This window comes from Paramisgurnus dabryanus, chromosome 6 (genome assembly GCF_030506205.2).
Source record: "Paramisgurnus dabryanus chromosome 6, PD_genome_1.1, whole genome shotgun sequence".
Classification (NCBI taxonomy): Eukaryota; Metazoa; Chordata; class Actinopteri; order Cypriniformes; family Cobitidae; genus Paramisgurnus; species Paramisgurnus dabryanus.
The window spans coordinates 35,214,232-35,233,375 of record NC_133342.1 but is presented as its reverse complement, the minus strand read 5'-3'; the positions used below and the strand labels follow the sequence as shown (position 1 = coordinate 35,233,375).

General features: G+C 37.4%; 1 protein-coding gene across 1 annotated transcript in view; it reads right to left on the bottom strand.

The window, feature by feature from the left end:
• The window catches only part of insra (insulin receptor a), a 77,040-nt gene that overhangs the window by 25,665 nt on the left and 32,231 nt on the right, over positions 1–19,144 (bottom strand). The window contains exon 3 of the mRNA XM_065276993.2: positions 2,495–2,816. Coding sequence (XP_065133065.1) covers positions 2,495–2,816 — 322 coding nt within the window. The remainder of the gene's footprint in view (positions 1–2,494; positions 2,817–19,144) is intronic.

The following is a 19,144-nucleotide window of genomic DNA, read 5'->3' as shown; positions in this document are numbered from 1 at the left end:
AGCAGAGAGTAATTTTATTGAGAGATGAATTAGGATACTGTAGCTTTAAGACGTGGGAGAGATCGTTCTCTTCACGTGCACTGATGACCGGCTGCTGTGTATGCGTGCGGCGGGTGTCCGCAAACAAGAGCAGCTGTGAGGAAAATGGAAGTTTAAACCTTCAAAACTTTAAAACGAATGAAAGTAATAAACTTTCGTCATGAGGATGCAATTGTCCGCGATAGATATGTGTTGTATACGCTGTTTGATAGGGATGTGAAGACGCATCGCGCTGAGGACTGGAGTGCATCCTCATAGAAAATACGCATATCTCTGTAAAGGCAGAGAGAGAAATCCAAATCTGCACGTCACACGAGCAACGGGTTACAAAATGCTCGCACTGTGTAAAATGGTCTCTAATTGCAGCCGCATCAGGAACGCTATGATGACAAAAGTAAACAGAAAGATCGGCTCATGAGATCGGTAAATTTAGCTAGTGCCGATCGAGTCATTTAATGCGGTTATCGGCCGATTACAATCGGCGGCCGATCGATCTATGCATCCCTAATCTATTTATATATCCATCCATCCATATATCGATGCATCCATATATACATCCATGCATATATTTGTCCATCTATACCTATATCCATCCATCCATCCATCCATATATCCATATTCCCATATATCCTTATATCCATCCATGCATATATCCATCCATCTATCTATTCATATATCCATCCATCTATCCATGCATATATTCGTCCATCCATCTATCCATATATCTATCCATCAATTTATCCATATATCCATCCTTCTATCCATCCATGCATATATCCATCCATCCACTCATATATCCATCCATTCATCCATCTATCCATATATCCATCCATCCATCCATTTATCCACATAACCATCCATCTATCCATCCATAAATCCACACATCTATCCATAAATCCACACATCTATTCATAAATCAATCCATCTATCTATCTATCTATCTACAGCAAAACCTCCCAAATAAAAAATGCAAAGCAAAACAGAACTTGCTAAATATGATCATGGATTTCTTTTGCTTCTATGACAAACTGCTCTAAAATCTTTGGTGGACTAGCGCAGCGCAAAGCCCTGTTTTATGCAAAATAAAAACCTTGTGCAAGCAGCCGCTCATGTAGAACACTACAAATTCACTAATGTAAGAACAAGTATAAGAACAAATTTATGTGCGTATTGTGAATTAGGCGGAAAGGTTTTGTGAGAAGTTCAATAGGCGTATAAATACGAAAAACGTACGCAATTATTAGTGAATGAGACCCAATGTTATTGCAATTGCTACAAATATACCAGTGTGACTCTTTTGTGGTCCATGGTCACATATCAAATAAGATATTTATATTACATCTAAATATCTCAATTGTATGCTCTGCTTTTTCTTTTAAGGGTTTTGCTGGTGTCTGCCCACAGCTGGACCAAAGCAATGTCTGGAAATCAGAGTGACCATTATGTCGATGAATCTTAGAAACCCAACACTTATGTGGCCAATCGTCCATCCGCATACAGATATGCATGCGGGTATAGAAATAGCAAGAGAAAGAATAACTGAGACATTGGTCATCCTGTAGTTCTACCACAAACAAACAAACAATATAAAACTGTGTCCTGAAAACATCTATAAAATCGAGGCGGTCTGTGAAAGTCCATTCCTCTTGATCTTCTTTAAATAGGATTAAGGTCCACTGCCAAAGCTTACACTGGGTCAGCACTTTAAAAACCCATACAAACACTTACACTCATCATCATACAATAGATTTCTCCAAAGTGATCTTTTGAGTGTCCAACCAATTTTTGGGGGTCAGTAGCACCATGATCACCCTAAGACATCTTCACTTGTTCCATAAATGGTATACAAACAGTAAAGGTGCATCACTTGAGCCGAACAACCATCAACGATCCTCAGCACCGTCTAAGCTTGTTATAAACATGTTTTCTCAGTTATTTCCACTTAGCAGTAAATCTGCACAAGAGATGCCAAGCCTCTGGTCTTTCTGCATTTTATATAGAAACTGTAAACACTGTAAGACTGAATCTAAAGAAACATTTAACTAAGAGATATACTTAAGTAAATAAAGGTCGTGTAAGTCATTTCAACCATTTAAGGAACTTCTGCTTTTTTGCTAACCGCACACCCTCTTCCCAAAAGTTGAGACTGTAAACGCCAAGTGCCAAAAAGCGCAGACTTTTTTGCTATTTACAGAGCTATCGCAGAGGCGGGCATGATTTCTCAGGACATTCTTGTGTTGTCTGTTGTGTAGTAAACTTATTTAGTATAACCATTAAGGCTCCATCAACCCAACATGACGCACATCAACCGCTTGAGCATCTTTCTTTCGACGTCGAATACACAAAAGCTTCAACTTCACTGGCAGGCCTTGCACAGAGAAGTATCATTCAGGACACGTCGATCAGATGTGTGTGCTAGCATCGCGCACTGCATTGAAGTAAGTAGGTTACTTACGTTGTAGAGTTTACAGTGGTGTACCCTGAAGGGCACTCTGGGATGCAGGCACCGTCGTGGATGACGTACTCGTGGCAGTCACCTTTGCTCTGCTTGCACTTGTTGTGGAGCTCCTGGCAAAAGCTGAAGTTGACGCAGCGCCAGCCCTTGAAGGTGAAGAAGCCAGGCGGGCATCTCTCAACGCACGTGTTATTGTGCATGTAGTTGCGACAGGCCACGCATTTGCTAGTGGAGTTTGGCTCCAAGCAGCCACCCAGACACTGCTCATGACAGCAGCGGTTGTCTTTAGTGCAGGAACGGTGCTTGCATGAGGACGGACACACTGTAGGGAAGAGAAAAACGATTACTTATCCAAGCTGAAAACAAGCTGAGCAATCTGATATAGGGTTCAAAGAATATACTGGCTTAAGCACTATCAATGACATCATAAACTAATGTTGACTCGACCCTCAGTTCATAAAAACACATCAGGAAACATAAGTGCACTTACGAATAGGCATGCCTACTTACAATGAAAGCTTTGCGTACAACATAAGTAGAGGTTTTTATCCAGTAATCATACATCAGGGCATATTGTTGTTTGTTGTTGTTTTTTTTTGCTTTTTACAAATGGTTTTATTTTTATTACTTTCATAATTTGGTTCTCATTGTCGTGGATCTCAAAATGGTACAGGTATATTATGATTTCCTGTTGTCCAAATTAGTCAATTTTGTTACTGTCAAACTGTGTTATCAAGGTGTGTGACCGAAAGAAAGAGGGAGAGTATCTGTGTTTCTCTGTATGACTTCCAGTACTGTTACAAACGGTCAACACTGTTACTGTACCTTGGTAACACAGTTTGCCGGTAACGGAATTGTCTAATCAGGATATCATAATTTTCAGTTTTATAAAGCCCTATTCGCACACGATTAGTATTGCCCTGTGACTAGATGTGCACCGATAAATCGGCCAATAATCGGTTTTGGGCGATAAAAAAAAGTTTAAAAACAGCCAAAAGTCATGGCCGATATATGAGCTTTGTACATAGAAAGTGTAAAGAAACATCACTAGTTCAACGTTCAATATTAATGGCCATTACATGAATGAATAACATTCAGAAAATTTTAATCGTCAGAATTTAGTAAATGCAAGTTAATATAACCTCCAAACTATTGGAATCGATATATCAGTCTGAATAATCGGTTACCGCAGTTTTTGCAAGTTCCCGCAATTTCATTGCATAAAAATCCTGCACATTCCATCGCATTTTAAGTAAACGTGCCGCAAGATCAAGGATTTTTGCCCACAACAATCACAAACATTCTGCATTTTTCTGGAAGGACTGAGAGATTAGTCCCGACTTATCGTTTTAAGAATAAAAGTTTTTGTTAAAAAAATATATGTGGGTGTACTGCGTATAAAAATTATGTATAAACACACACACACACGCATATATGTATTAAAAAAATATTTGCATGTGTATTAGAGATGCGCGGTTGGCGGTTACAGCCGCGGACTCCGCGGATAAACCGCGGATCGGGCGGATGACGTGACGAAAAATAATATTTTAATTAGATTCGGGCGGGTGGCGGATCGACTGCTTGTTAGCTGTGTCCTTCTAAGCATGCAACCTTAAAAGGTGAGCACTCTGTCTTTCAGGGTGGCAGCCTCAGAAGTTCTCAAAGAGAACTGAAATGAGACGGTCTAGCCTTCTGAGGACCCATAATTTGCGTCACCTGTTGCACGCGCCCCCAGTAGCCCCCACCGCGCCTGTCAGCAGAAAACAGCGGAGACATTTCTGACTTATTAAAATAAATATGTAATCAAAAATATTAATTTATTTTAGAAAATATGACACATTGATGTAGATTAAACTATTCAACAGTATATCAAATAATCAACCTTATGTTGCAAATATACGCAACATAAACAGAATAATATTAACACAAAACATAACTTATAATACTAAAACAGTGACAAGAAAAAGTTTTCTAATACACTTTTATTTAATAAAGGTTTTAATTGTTTGGGATAGCCTCGGCATGTTAAGAATCCCTTCGTTCTATCATTAACAGCGCAGAGAAATGAGGACGCATTTTGACATAGCTCTTATAAACGCCTCAAAAAATGAGAATTAAAAACAAAGGAAATAGAAGGTCAGAAAAGGTTTGCCTGGAATAAGTTTTACAAAGTGGTAAATCAGGATGACACCAGTGCAGACTATGTAATTTGTGCGTTTAATTTAGACATTACTTATTTATTTATTTATTTATTTATTTTTGTCCCGTGAGCGCCGATCGGAGACTGATTTCACTGCTGATATTCTAGAGCTTTCTAGTCTCGCGGCTGTCATCAGCAGCGTCTTGCATCGCCCAGTCAGCGGATGGCGGGCGGGTGCGGTTTTGAAAACTGGTCAGAAACGTTGGTGCGGATGGATGGCGGACGGATGATGAGTTTTGTGATGCGGTTGCGGATGAAATAATAGCCCATCCGCGCATCTCTAATGTGTATACAGTCTCACTGAAGTAATTTCAGCCAAAGGGGGTAACACTCGCTATTAGAGGGCAGAGTGTCCTAACTTTTTCCTCTGTGACAATTCACATTTTTGTCAATCTTTTGTTTAATGAGTAAAACTAGGTCGGTTTTTGTTGTTTACCTGCAATAGACCTTTCTCACAGTAACCGGAAATACGTAATCGTCGTGTAAGCGGAGTTCCTGTCAAGCGTCAACACACTAGAAAAACATAAACCTGGGCAAGTTTAAAATGGATCAAAGAGTCTACAAAACTTCGTTAACGGATTTGCCAAATATTACATTTGCTGATGTGACACGACTAATGGAGGAAAACTTTTTCCATGAAGAATTTGTCAATAAATTTCTAGGTAAGTAGAGAGCGAGTATAACTGTTACTGAACTGTTAACTAAAACGACACATTATAAGTCTCGCCGGATAGCCTGAATCCACTTCTGTATACCTTCACCATCAACAGGGAATTGATGGAACAGATACGACTTTTTACATTGCCTTGACTGCGGAGGAAGTAGATTTCCGCGACGATTGCGTAGTTCCGGTCATAAATACGGAAGTTGTGAGAAAGGTCTATGAAATCACTTTCTTTTCCAGACAAAAATAAAAACAAGATGAAAACCAGTGATATGTAAATATTTCTTAATAAAGAACAGAAAATGTAATGGGGTGTCCTAATTTTTTCACATGACTGTATACACGTTTCTATTTATAAATATTTTTTTCTATTAAAATTATACATGTACGTGTATGTATTTATATATATTTATATATACATAATTATTATACACAGTACACCCACATGTATTATGTAAACAAGAACTTTTATTCGGCAAACAATTAGTCGTGACCCCAGATAATACTAATTATGTGCGAAATGACACTTTTACAGAAAATATTATATTATTATGGCCTGCAACATCGTGTGATCCATGAAAAAACACATTAAAAAAGCACATTTAAAAAAGCAGAATAAAATTGCCTTTTGAAACCAAACTTTGCCATTTTGAGCCCAAATAGAAAAACAGGACACAATTGTAATAAAAAAAATGTGTTCAATTGAAAAAAAGAGTCATACATCTGCTTGGCTGAATTATTCCTTAAGTTTTTACTTTACCAATGGCTTGTGTTATAGTATTTTACACCTCCTGGGAATCAGCGTATGTAATAAATTAATCAAATGAAGAGCTCATATGCAAAAACATCTTAGTCCAGTGGTTCCCAAATCCAGTCCTCGGGACCCCCCTCCCAGCATGTTTTAGATGTCTCCTTATATGAAACACCTGATTCCACTCATCAGGCTAGGCTGGAAGGCTTGATTTTTTTCCCCAAACCAGTTCAGATAGGAGTTTTACTTAAACATGAGCTCAGGGGCAGAAAGAAATTTGATTGGTTCACAAAAATGACCAATGAAAGTCCTCAACCGGAGCCTTCAAGGCAGCTTCTGCAGTGAAGCAGTTCGAGCTCACCGTTGGTCAGGTGAGTAGAGCTGATGGTTAGATAGGAATTTGACTGGTTTTGAATTCAGCTCGAAATGTTTCGAGCGTCTAAGTTACGTGTTTCCACGTGTCCGTGGCACGACCTTCATTTTCGTGCCAGATTCATGTGTTGAATACTCAATTTTTTTTCCTTTTTTCAAACCATTGTCAATTGGGGTTAGATTTGTGGGTTTTTTAATTTTAAACTGTTTTCGCGTGAAGATGAAGTTGGGTCTGGGTTAGAATGGCAGTGGTTTATACGTTTATTTGTCAGAAATTTAAACTGTTTTCACTTGATGTTTGGGTTAGAGTTGGGTTTGGATTAGGGTGTCATTTTTTGTAACAAAGTTGTTCTAACCCCAATCCCAAGAGACAATGGTAAAAAAATAAGGTAATCAATTGAGTAACCAACACGTGAAACTGGCACAAAACTGAAGGTCGTGCCACGGACACGTGAAAACATGGAAACACGTAACTTAAACGCTCGAAACATTTCGAGCTGAATTCAAAATCAGTCACATTCCTATCTAACCATCTGCGCTACTCACCTGACCAACGGTGAGCTCGAACTGCTTCACTGCAGAAGCTGCCTTGAAGGCTCTGGTTGAGGAATTTCATTGGTCATTTTTGTGAACCAATCAAATTTCTTTCTGCCCCTGAGCTCATGTTTAAGTAAAACTCCTATCTAAACTGGTTTGGGAAAAAAAATCACGCGGCTGGAAGGAGCCTGATTAGTGGAATCAGGTGTTTCATATAAGGAGACATCTAAAACATGCTGGGAGGGGGGTCCCGAGGACTGGATTTGGGAACCACTGTCTTAGTCCATCTAAAATGTTTTCCTGTAAAACATTTTTTTATTAGACTCTTAATGGATGCCTGAATAGCCTGAGGCCGAGATGAAGCAGATGTGAAGCAAAAGTATTTAATGAATGAATAATATGCGGCAAAAGGATTCGGTTAAAGGTCCCGTTCTTTCTGTGTTTTTGAAGCTTTGATTGTGTTTACAGAGCGCAATATAACATGTGTTCATGTTTCATGTGTAAAAAAACTGCGGTATTTTTCACATAATTTACTTATATGTATACAGCTGTTTTCACGGTCCTAAAACAGGCTGATGTCTTCCTTGTTCTATGAAGTCCCTCCTTCAGAAATACGTAACGAGTTCTGATTGTTTAGTTTGTTTAGTGTGCTGTGATTCGACAGCAGCTTAGAAGAGCCGTTTAAGCCATACCTGGCGTCTGACGTATTTCTGTGGGTGGAGTTTATTGACGTCATTAAAGCAGGAAGTAGAGGGCTGCAATCCAAACCGGACGTTCGCTGTAAGCTTTAAAAGGGGAATTCTGTTAAAGAAAAAATATCGCCTGGGAGTGAACTTTGAGCTTTATCATTTTACAGGTATTATTTATGCTATTATAGCAACATTACACACTAACTAAAGTTTGAATAATGGGATCAGGAAGAACGGGACCTTTAATATCATTATCTCATTTGTGACAAGGGAGGCATTTAGAGACTTTTGTATCTGAGCTCCTCAAATGTAATTGTAACACGAATATCATATAACAAGTGCTTTCCATTCAAAGTAACTTTAGACACGCATTGCCTGTATGGTCCCACAACAGCAACCACTGTTTTTTATACCTGCTAGAAACACTAGGATACATTTCTAAACCTTAAAACAATGACAAAATGGCTTACTCTTGATAAGCAGCTCCTAAAATGGTGTAACCACATTCCTCTGCCTTTAATGTGCTCTCCCTCATGTACTTTCCCACACAAGAACCTATAAACTCACAAAATGTACAGAGAGCAGGACACGGCTTCCAGTTGTTTGACACGAGTCTTGTAACACAAGTGTTTACATATTTCTTTACCCCAACACCCCTACGAAAAGGCGGACGTGAAAGAGGCCATGTGTGACATACAAAACACAGAGAGCATGAGAGAGGAAAAACCCTTCAGATAAATACAGAGTAATAAGGAGGTCACAGAAGTCCATATGTAGACAAATGTGGCAAAGGGAAGAGAATATATATATATATTGTGACCTTCATCTGTCGAACAGCCCCCGTGTCAACAACATGAGTTCTTCTGACTTCACTGGCCTCTTTCTAACAACGTGACCCGCGAGCGAGTCTCTGAGACAGTCTGTTAAAAATAAACCACGAAGCATACGCCTCCCTCAATGCACATACGAATGAGCTTGCTTTTGAACACACGACCAACATCCCTCTTACAAATGCACACAGATTAGTAAAGTTAAATTGCAAAGTAAGCTGGGTTGTGGTGGTTATGTTGCTGGCTTTACAAGTTCCTCTCTGAAGCATTAGATGTGGTCAAAACCAGAATAAATCACTTCAAAGAGAGGAAGACGGGCATGCGTCCACAAGCCATCTGATGACATAATACATACAAATGACAATACAGTGTCACAACCCTATACATCGCGGTTCATCACATTATTATAACTTACCCAGACTGTGAAAAGCCAACTAAAGTCAGTTTTTTGTGTGATTTACTGTATACTACATAAAATCATCATACATAATGTAAAGAATATTTTGTGAAAATATTAACCTGATATCTTTAATATTGACCGAGTATTAGTGATGCACAGATGTATCGGCCGCCGATATTTATGAATTTGATGAATTTGAAACCATCGGCATATCGGCAATAGCACGAGAAAGGCCGATACAGATTGTTTATTAATTAACTGCATAAAGAAATCTGTAAAAAATGAGTTAATGTTGTTAATAAAATAAATGCTGAATTGCAAAAACCACCTTTGAAGGTTGTCATGCTGTATTATTATATTTGTTTTAGCTTAATTTGTGCCTCTCTTATTATGTTGGTCAGTTGAATGTTAATAAGATCCAATCCATGTTCAGTAACAATAATTTGATGCAGAAATAAACTAGTTAATAGACCAACTGTATAGTATTGTATACAAGTGTTTAATATCGGTATCGGCCAGAAGTTGTCTGTTTAAATCGGTATCTGTATCGGCCCAAAAAATCCTATCGGTGCATCCCTACCGAGTATGAATCAGTGTTCAGGAACCCAACTTCCTGACTACTTCAATCCAAATCCCATTATTCGATTATAAGACTTTGACCTGGACTTCTAGGATGTATTATAAAGAGATCCTGTATTTTATGTATCTTCGCTTCACTTCACTTTTGTTCAGGGCCAAGATTAAATTTTAATTTTTTTTAATATTAAATATTATATTTTAACAACAGCTCTGTACAAAAGAAAGCACATTTGACTTTATTATAATTTTGCCTAACTACAATATAAAGCCAACAAAATCAGGTCCCAAATTTAAAATAGACAAGTAAAATCTGTTTCAAAATAATATTAAGAGTTTTATTTTTTGGTAAACATTAGTAACCAGAACACAGGCTAGTGCTGATATAAAGCAATATGAAGAACTCTGCAAAAGTCTTAAGGTACATTCACATTATTAGCGACTTTATCGCTGTGTGTCGCTCGTCTCTTTCAAAAGAGGCGTTTCTAAATTGGTTTATCATAAACATATGAGTACCGTCCACTCCAGTAACTGATGAGAGACGGATGACGTGCATCCCAACGCTTCGTTCTCATTGGTAGTCGCTCCTGAAAGTCACCCATAATTTGCATAAAGTTAAAATTTCTAAACGACTGTGACCGTTGTTGGAAATTGCCAATCTTCGATCGAAATCAATCAGATCGCGTCGCTCTGCTACTGCTATCACTGATAGTCTGAATTTAAGGTCTTCTCAGGTCCAAAGAAATGTACCCGACCCGAAATTACCCGAATCACTTTATATCTGAATCTACTTGCGCAAATCGTTGATTTCGCATTTGGTGCATTTCCCATTAGGTCATCAAGGCACCATTTAGATTTGTTGTTTTTGCAATGGTATAATGACCATATATAATTAGTTTTTAGACTCTTTATTCAAATACAACCATTAGATTTTAAGCGAAAGTGTCAGGTATTTAGTTTCCCTTACACTTAAGCAATATCAGGCACCTGCAGTATTTCTTAAATCCTAATTTCTAATTCTAATCTAATGACTTCAGGAATTAAGTTTACTCAAAAGAGTTCAACGTGTGTTTAGTGCCAAGAGAGGTTAACACTAAATACAGACTTACATAAATAAAGAAACCATTTTGTTATTTTTTTTGTATACATAATTCCTGTATTTTCTGTACGTATTTTAATAAAGAGATACAAATTTTATTTGACGATCAGTGTCAAAATCAAATGCTGTTTACTTTAAACATTTTAGGTAGCAGTTGTGTTTTTTAATAAAAAAAATCTTATAACAGAGGTTAAATTTATTCTTGTTACAGAAATATTTAGATAACTGGTTTCTTTATTAATTGAACTGCAGTATTTAAATGTATATTAATGTTTAAACAAATAAATATCTCAAGGTACCGCAGTAATTTACCAATGCAATATTACTGCAAAGCCAGTCTTACTATGTGCGGACAAAAACAGACACTATTACAGGCATAAACAAGAGATGTTATCAGAACTGATATTAAATTGCCCACGGGACAAACCAGTCCATTTCTTTCAGGATTATTGGCATTTGTTGTAAACCAATACAGACAAACACAATCCTGGAGTTAGTTTGGCCCACAAACCCCACCTCTGCCTCGATGCCAACACCATCATCACATCTCCAAACTTCTGCATAACAATCGAGTTCCCATCTGACAGAGAAAACACGTTGTTTTTTTAACAATGCTTTGACAAATGTTCAGATTTATGCAAATAAGGTTAAGCCTTCTGAAAGGCTTTGCTTAAATTTCCAAAGCATCCTGACAAGCTCTGACAAAACCAGCGAAAACGAAGACATAAATTTATGTCGAGCTTCAAATACAAAAGGAAAACGGAGAAAAAGCTGTCATGAAAAGTTAGAATGCTGGCGATGAACAGAGCTCAAACTCAAATCATACGCAGGTTCGGAAGAACTTTGTTTTTCCACTGCAGCTGCTCAATGCATTTTTCTTAAATGAAATAAAAGGTGTAAAAACAAAATTGCTCTTCACACAGGACAACCTTGAACTCTATCTGTCCCATGAATGTTATTGCACGTAACCACAAAGCGCCAGTCAGGTGCATGAATAACTGTTGTTGTTCGCTCTGATGTAAGCTCAAGAGCAAAAACAACATTACCCTCTGTCCCTTTCTAAAGCACAATTCAGGCAGGGCCACCTGACCGCCCATGACCAAATGAGAGAAGGTGTGTGGGTTTGATTTCAATGGAGGTGTTAAAGTGAAAAACAAGCCACATGCTGTAAATCTTGTCTATTGTCAGTACAACAAACACAAAAGAGAGAAACCTCATCTGTTGCACAAAAAACAACCATGTTGACTTAGAAAATCTCTTTCCATGAAAATCCATTTTCCACCAATTCTTCGAAAACCCCTACTGCCCCTGCGCCTTCCCCCTTTTTCTCTCGCTCTCTTACTGAACGTGGACGTGAGCAAATGCGTGCATGCCGCGTGTGAAGAGTCCTGATCCATGGAGTCCGTTTCGCTTTACAGCCCTAACCGGAGATCCACCCTCGACATTAACCAATGTGTTTGCTGCCTGTGGAAGGTAACCATTCAATGGCCCTTACCGTCTGTGAGGCAGAGTCGCTGTGTGTTAACCCTTTATTGCTCTGGTGTCTGCAACCTTTGGCAGAAAGACAAGGGAACGGGAGGTGGCAGAGCTACAACTAGCTCTTGCACTGTTACAAGTCACTTTAAAATATATCACAATGTATGAATGCTGCCTCATTTGTAAGTCACTTTGGATAAAAGTGCCTGCTGTAAGAATAAATGTAAATGTTTCCTCTCAAGATCAGAGTACTTCCGTTTCACTATTATTAGTGTAAAACAAACCCTATAACTCGTGTAACTCGGTATATACTACTAATGCTATAAGTAATACTTCATTTCATATATGAAGTTGTTAAGGACCACACATGCTCACAGTAAATTCCCCTGTGTTAAATTAACACTGCTCTGTGTTCAAATGGGAAACGGCAGCAGGGTTTTAGAGGTAATTGTATACTTAAGTGATTAATTGAAGATTTTTTTGATGATGATGATGATGATGAGCAGAATCACTGAAGGAAAGAGAAACAAGAATTGCAACTGACTTTCAGCCACTGCCTTAAAATCAACTAAAAATAAACATTAAATCTCTCTTATTACAAACCAGACTGACTCTGGTTTTTCCTGTATAGAGATTTTAGGGGCGGCCACATAGACCAAATTTTGTGCTGCTTCCGGCTCTTGACCGACAGGTTTCTCTGTTATGTGTCTTAACGGACACAAACAATTCTTGCAAGTGCAGTTGCGGCCTTACACCACTGTGGTGGCGCTGTTTTGTTGTCAGCACAGTGAGGTACTGACCAAACTTTACAAGACGACGAACTGCAAAGTATGGAGTTTCCGCCTGAACTATATTGGGAGATATATTAGCCAGAGGTGGAAAGTAACGAATTACATTTACTCACTTTACTGTATTGAGTAGTTTTTTGTGTAATTTTACTTTTTTGAGTAGTTTTTAAAATTTGTACTTTTACCCAAGTACGTTTTGTTTAAAGTATTGTACTTTGCTACATTTTAAATCACATTCATTACGGAGTAAAAAATAGAAAAAAGCAAGGTGATAAAGGCGCGCCACGTATAACCTACTGATTAATTGATGGGCGGGGAACGCGCTAAACTCACAAACGATGGATGCGGATGAGACAGGTGGCAGCCAGAAGCTGATGCAGACACTCAAATTATTATGAAAGAAACCCCTGGCCATATTTAAGCCATTTTGCATCTTAAAATACTCGACATCAAACCTTTGCAAGCATGTTCAGGTGATTTAATGATACCAGGCACACAAAGGCTGAACCACTGGTGGGTGTGCACACTGACCCGAAGCGAGTGTTTCATTCCTATGGAAGGTATGCTTCACACTCGTAAGTACGGAATTGCCGACCGGGTTTTTACCGCTCGATGCATCAATCACATGCATTATCTTCCGAGGTCTAGCAACTTTGTGTGATATCAAACAACTTAAGAATGTCTGAATGCGCAGGGCCATAAGACATTGAGCGAAAGAGAGAAGAATAAAGGTCTTAGACATCAAGTAACTAAGTCAAGTAACTAAGTCAGGAAAACTATATAGAATATGATAAACATGTAAAGAATAAATGTATATAGCCACTCATCTCATTATATGCTTAATATGCCAATTATTATATGTTTAATAAATATTACCAGCAGTAAATCAATTACAACCTAATAGCTATTGTATTTACTACACTCAAAAAAATTATTCAAGCCCTTCTTAGACATGACACATTAAAATTGTGTTCAATAAATGTAAAATACCTCATTAAGATCAATAAGTATATATATTTAATTAGTATAACACTAAATAAATATGTACAATAATTTATTGATTTCTTTTTAATTGCGTTAACACAATTAGTTTGAGTTTGGGTTCAGGAAAAAGAATTTCCCAGCATGCTTTGCATGCAACTGCTTTTGGAGAGTCATTTTTTTTAAATTAAGTGTTATTTTATGCATTTTTAGGTAAAGAGAAAGACTTAATAGTGTTAAATGTCCGTTTATCTTATTGATTTAGAAGCGTTTGTGTTATATTTTTTCAAATTGTTTGGTTACCATCGTGCAGAAGAGTGGCACTTGTGGTTAGGTTGTGGATGTGACATATTTCTCTCAATGAGCATTAACAGTGTTTTGGTCTCTTCTCAACTGCTCATCCAAAGTATCATATGTTATTATTATAAGCATGCTAACATGTGCTTATGCTAATAAGTATGATATAAAAACGTTATATATAAAATAACAGAATTGAGTTCTTCAGACTACACTACATTGAGTTATTCAAAATACGCTAAATTGAGTTATTCAGACTACACTAAATTGAGTTGAGGCAACTAATTGAGTATTGCCATTTACTTAAAAATTGAGTTGGACCAACTCAATATATTTTAATTGTGTAAAGCAGTTTTTTATGAGTTAGGGGTACACATTCATATTGGATGGAAATCCTGCCCACAATTTTATTGAGTTAATCCAATGAATCATTTTTTGGAGTGTAGCTGCTGACCTCATATTTTTTGCCTCAAAAGTTCACAAAACAATTCTATAAATTTTCTTAGTTATAAAAAAAGATTTTTATTATATTTACTTTTTGTTATTGCACAAGAAAAGTAATTGTAAAGGTGTTCCTTCAATTAAAAACAACTAGTTTGATATTTATATTCCCTTGTCCTATTTGAGCTATACTAGAATCCCCCACCTCACCCCGCTGCAAATAGGTAACTTTTACTCTGAGCAAAGTTAAAATGACTTTTTACTTCTACTTGAGTAGATATTTAGTTAAAGTAACTTTACTTTTACTTAAGTAAAATATTATTAAAGTAACTTTACTTTTAGTACAATATTTTATTACTCTTTCCACCTTTGATATTAGCTAAATTTCTTGGATGTTATGCAGGTGAATCACTACAGACACAAGCTAATGCAGTAATGTTTCCTTCATGAAAATGTTTATTGATGCGTTTAACACAATATGACTCGAAAACTAATGATTCTTTTTAACCAATTTTTGTACAGTTGAAACAAATCAGTCACCAAGCAAATAAATCAGAGATCAGTGAGTGAAGCCCATAACAGAGGATGTGAAAGAGCTTTTCTCCGCATTTATTAAGACCCATAACAGGGTTTATACAGAAATCCTTAAGTTAAATTTACTACTTTTTACTACCTTTTTTACTACCTTCAGAATATTTTTTAAAACCATCACGACACTGAATTGCAAGTGTTTTTCAGCGACCTTTCTATTATTTACACAGATTTTGACATATATAACATACAAAAAAGAATTAAAGTGAAAAAAATTCTTCTGACTGAAATATTTTTCAGGCCAAGTCATATTCCTTTACCTAACACTTTATGTAGGCGAGACCAATAGCATTTTAAGGGGAGATTTTTTTGCCATAAATTCCATATTGAAGTCTCATGTGGCATATAGGTATCTGTAGTTTGCAGGGCATTTCAGATTAAGGCGAAACATAAATAACTCACTATACTGTATAAAAAGAAAACATGAATATCACCACCTTTAATGAATCTTTTATTAATTATTTATTAATTGTAAATGTATTTATTTTAGCATTTACTAAAAATTTTTTTAATCAAAGTTGAAACTGTTAACATTAGTGAATGCACCATGAACCACCGTCAATTACTGTAATGACATAAACAAGAATTAATTAATGATTATATACTCTATATTTTTCATTGTTTGTTTATGTTATATAATGCATTTACTAATGTGAACAAATACAACTTTTTAATATCATATTATTCAGTACACATACACAAATAATCCAGGGTCTGTTCTGTTCACACAACAGTTTACAGTCACAGCTCTAATACAGAAACGTTATGTATGAACGAGTAACTCGAGTCAAACTCGTGTAGAATTCGCACAGGATGTCTGTAACCATAGTGACAGTTGTTAATTGAATGACTGTACCTTTATCAACAAATTATTATGTTACAATAGAGGCAGCGCTGATGTGCTAGTTTATTCGCAATGTTTCTGCTGTTTACTTTCTCCTAAGACCTAAATGGTCGTGTTTATATGAGGATATTTGCAAAGTAGGGATTTTTGAGGCATATGTGTTATTTAAGGCCAATAAAGCGGCAAAAATACGTACAACACAAGCTCAATGAGAAACGCATGCGCGGCTTGCGTGCTCATCTGACACAGAAACAGCGGACGCACTCTTGTTTGTGTTTGAATGGCTTAAAATCACTTGTTTTTAAACTGCTGTGCTTAAATATATGTACAAATGTTACGTTTTTGTGCCCACAAGCAAATGCAACTGCAAGAACCGACAGGTGGATGACATCAAAGTCCCGCGAGAGCATTTCGGAAGCAGTTTCCTCTTATGATTCCTCGTCAATCGCTCTCACAGGATTTGGATGTCATCTGCCTTTTGGTTGTTGTGGCGCCACATGAAGTTTACCCACGAGTTAAACAAACCCGTTGTACCAGACACTGGCTATATCAGCATAGCATTAAAAAGCGTGCCGCGGATGATCAGTAACGTGAGAAATCATTAACCCCCTAAATAGAGGACCCCTTACGTTAGGCATACTGTGCAAAGACACGCAATTACCTGTTTTCTTAGCCCACGAACTGAAAGGCTTGCCAATCTTCATCATTTCGCTAAGCCAAGTCAATCGTCTTTTACACCTTTATCGATCTTCAAAACATCGGAGCCTTCCTGCATTATAAGTTTGACCATGCTAGCTGAAATAAACTTTTACCTCAGCTTAACGTGATACAGTCAGAAAACCCGGAGTGGATCCGGTCCGTAGTGATTACAGAACGCTTACAGCGGAGAGAGGAACGTGATTTGGTTCCACTCCAGGCTTTGACCACATCCCAGAGACGAAAGACCTTTGATTATTTGCCCAGATATGCAGGTGATTTGAACTAATTTCCAGGCATCATAACATTACAAAAGGCAATCGAAAATTTACTACCTCGTCAGATGACGCTTACTACTTTTTACTACTTTTTACTGGCCTTAATTTGGCATAATTTAATTTACTACCTTTTACTACTTTTTACAACCCCGCGGAAACCCTGCATAAGACTTAGCACAAATAATGCAATTTTCTGACATATTTAGTTTAACCGAATTTACCAATAGTAGACTCAAATTTAAGAGCTTCTTCTTATGATAATTAAATTTCATTTATTAAATATAACACTTTTTAGATCAAGCAAAAGATTAGGATGTAAACTTGCTGGCAAAAATCTATCGCCCCCGGTTCCACTGGTCCAATCAGCGCAGGCCGGTTCATTTGGTCCAATCAGCGTGTGGCTGTGTAAAATCTGCCTGTCAATTACAGTTCCTGCACACGCCACAGTTCCCCCCTCGCGCTCGTTACAATATCACATGCATCCGCCTGAAGTTCACAGGTGTGTTGGATTGAACGCAGTACGCAGCGTGATTCCTCGGTTAACAACCAGAGCTAGAGAACAACCAAGGAAAAGAAAACAACCAGGAAACAAAGATAGAAAGCGACCGTGCCCGTAATAAAACTAGAATCAATATCGGACCGGCGTTTGAAAGGTGGAGAGATCTATGAGATTTTAAAGGGTTCAAGCTGCATGCAGAGCTTGCCACATTTATTTTCGACAGGTAATTGTGCTTTATCAACCATTGATTGTATTTCTGAGTGTTATGCAAGTAATCTAAGTATGCTTGCACATGCACTGATGAGGACGGGGGTGGTAGTGAGGGATAGGCATGAAAATTGTAAACATTCTAAATCATCTCAATCATCCAGAGTTGCCGACTGTAGCTTTACTTGTAAATGCACGCTGCTTCTATTTTGTTTTTAATAAATGTTTTATAAATGAATTTTTAAAAATCATTTAATTATTAAACACAAAAAATGAGTGGTTGAGCCACAGTATATATGTACAGTATGTGTGCATCAGGATAGCACCACTTCCACCTCATTTTCAGCAAGGAAAACCCTGATTTGTCAACACTTTTTTGAGAATTAAAAGAGGGTGGAAGTTTTAGGTCCCCATTATGATGATCAGTGTTTCCTTTAGTTGGGCAGTTTGACTCTTTCTTTCACTTTGTTTTGTTTGTGGTCTTTGCAAACAGTGTTGCAAGTGTTGCAAACAGTGTTATTAACAGTATTAGCAGCTCACTGCGCACGCCTCAAGACACCTCTGCACGCGTACAGAGAGAGAGAGAGAGAAAGAGAGAGAGAGCGAGATACCTTTTGCACTGCCAACTGAGCTACAAAAACTCATATCAATGTATTATAAATATATATCAAATGTAAAGCTGATTTGCAACACTGTAAAAATTATTTATATAAAAATTTAGACTTAACTTTGTCAATAAAATGAGTCCTCCTTAAATGCTCTGTTTCTAGCAGCACTATGTTTGTGAAGCTAAACTTGCTTTGAAAGATGGAGCAGAGCCATATTTAGGGACAAGAATTTCACTGAAGCTTTGGGGTGGGCTCTTTAGACCCAGTAAGCAACCAAGTAGCAATATACAAACAACAACCCAGAACAGCCTAGCAACCGCATTGCAATACATTACAAACCTCCCATATACTTTTTCAAGTGGCTTTTATAAAGGGGTCCTTGATTGGGATTTGACTTTATTAACTTCAGTCAGTGTGTAACGTTGGTGTTTGAGCATAAACAACATGTGCAAAGTTACAATGCTTAAAGTTCAACGCAAAGAGAGATATTTTCTTGAACAGAAATTGCTTTTCATAAAATAAAAACAAACAATTGGATAAACTACTGTGAGATTCATCCTCGGTTAGTGATACCACAAACCCCAACATTTACACAAATCCTCTCCATGGAACACACAAGAAAGGGGGTTGATTTTTATATCTAAAATCAATAAGTACATCTTTTAATGTGCAGGTCTGGTACACAAGTCACTGCTCATTAGCTTTCATTCATTCATGTTCTGCAGGATCTGGGTCACATTTCAACATCAGGTCGCACGTGACTCATTAACCAGAAACGGCGACCAGCGTCTGCACACTAAACAGGAGCTGAGCAGATTCACCTGTA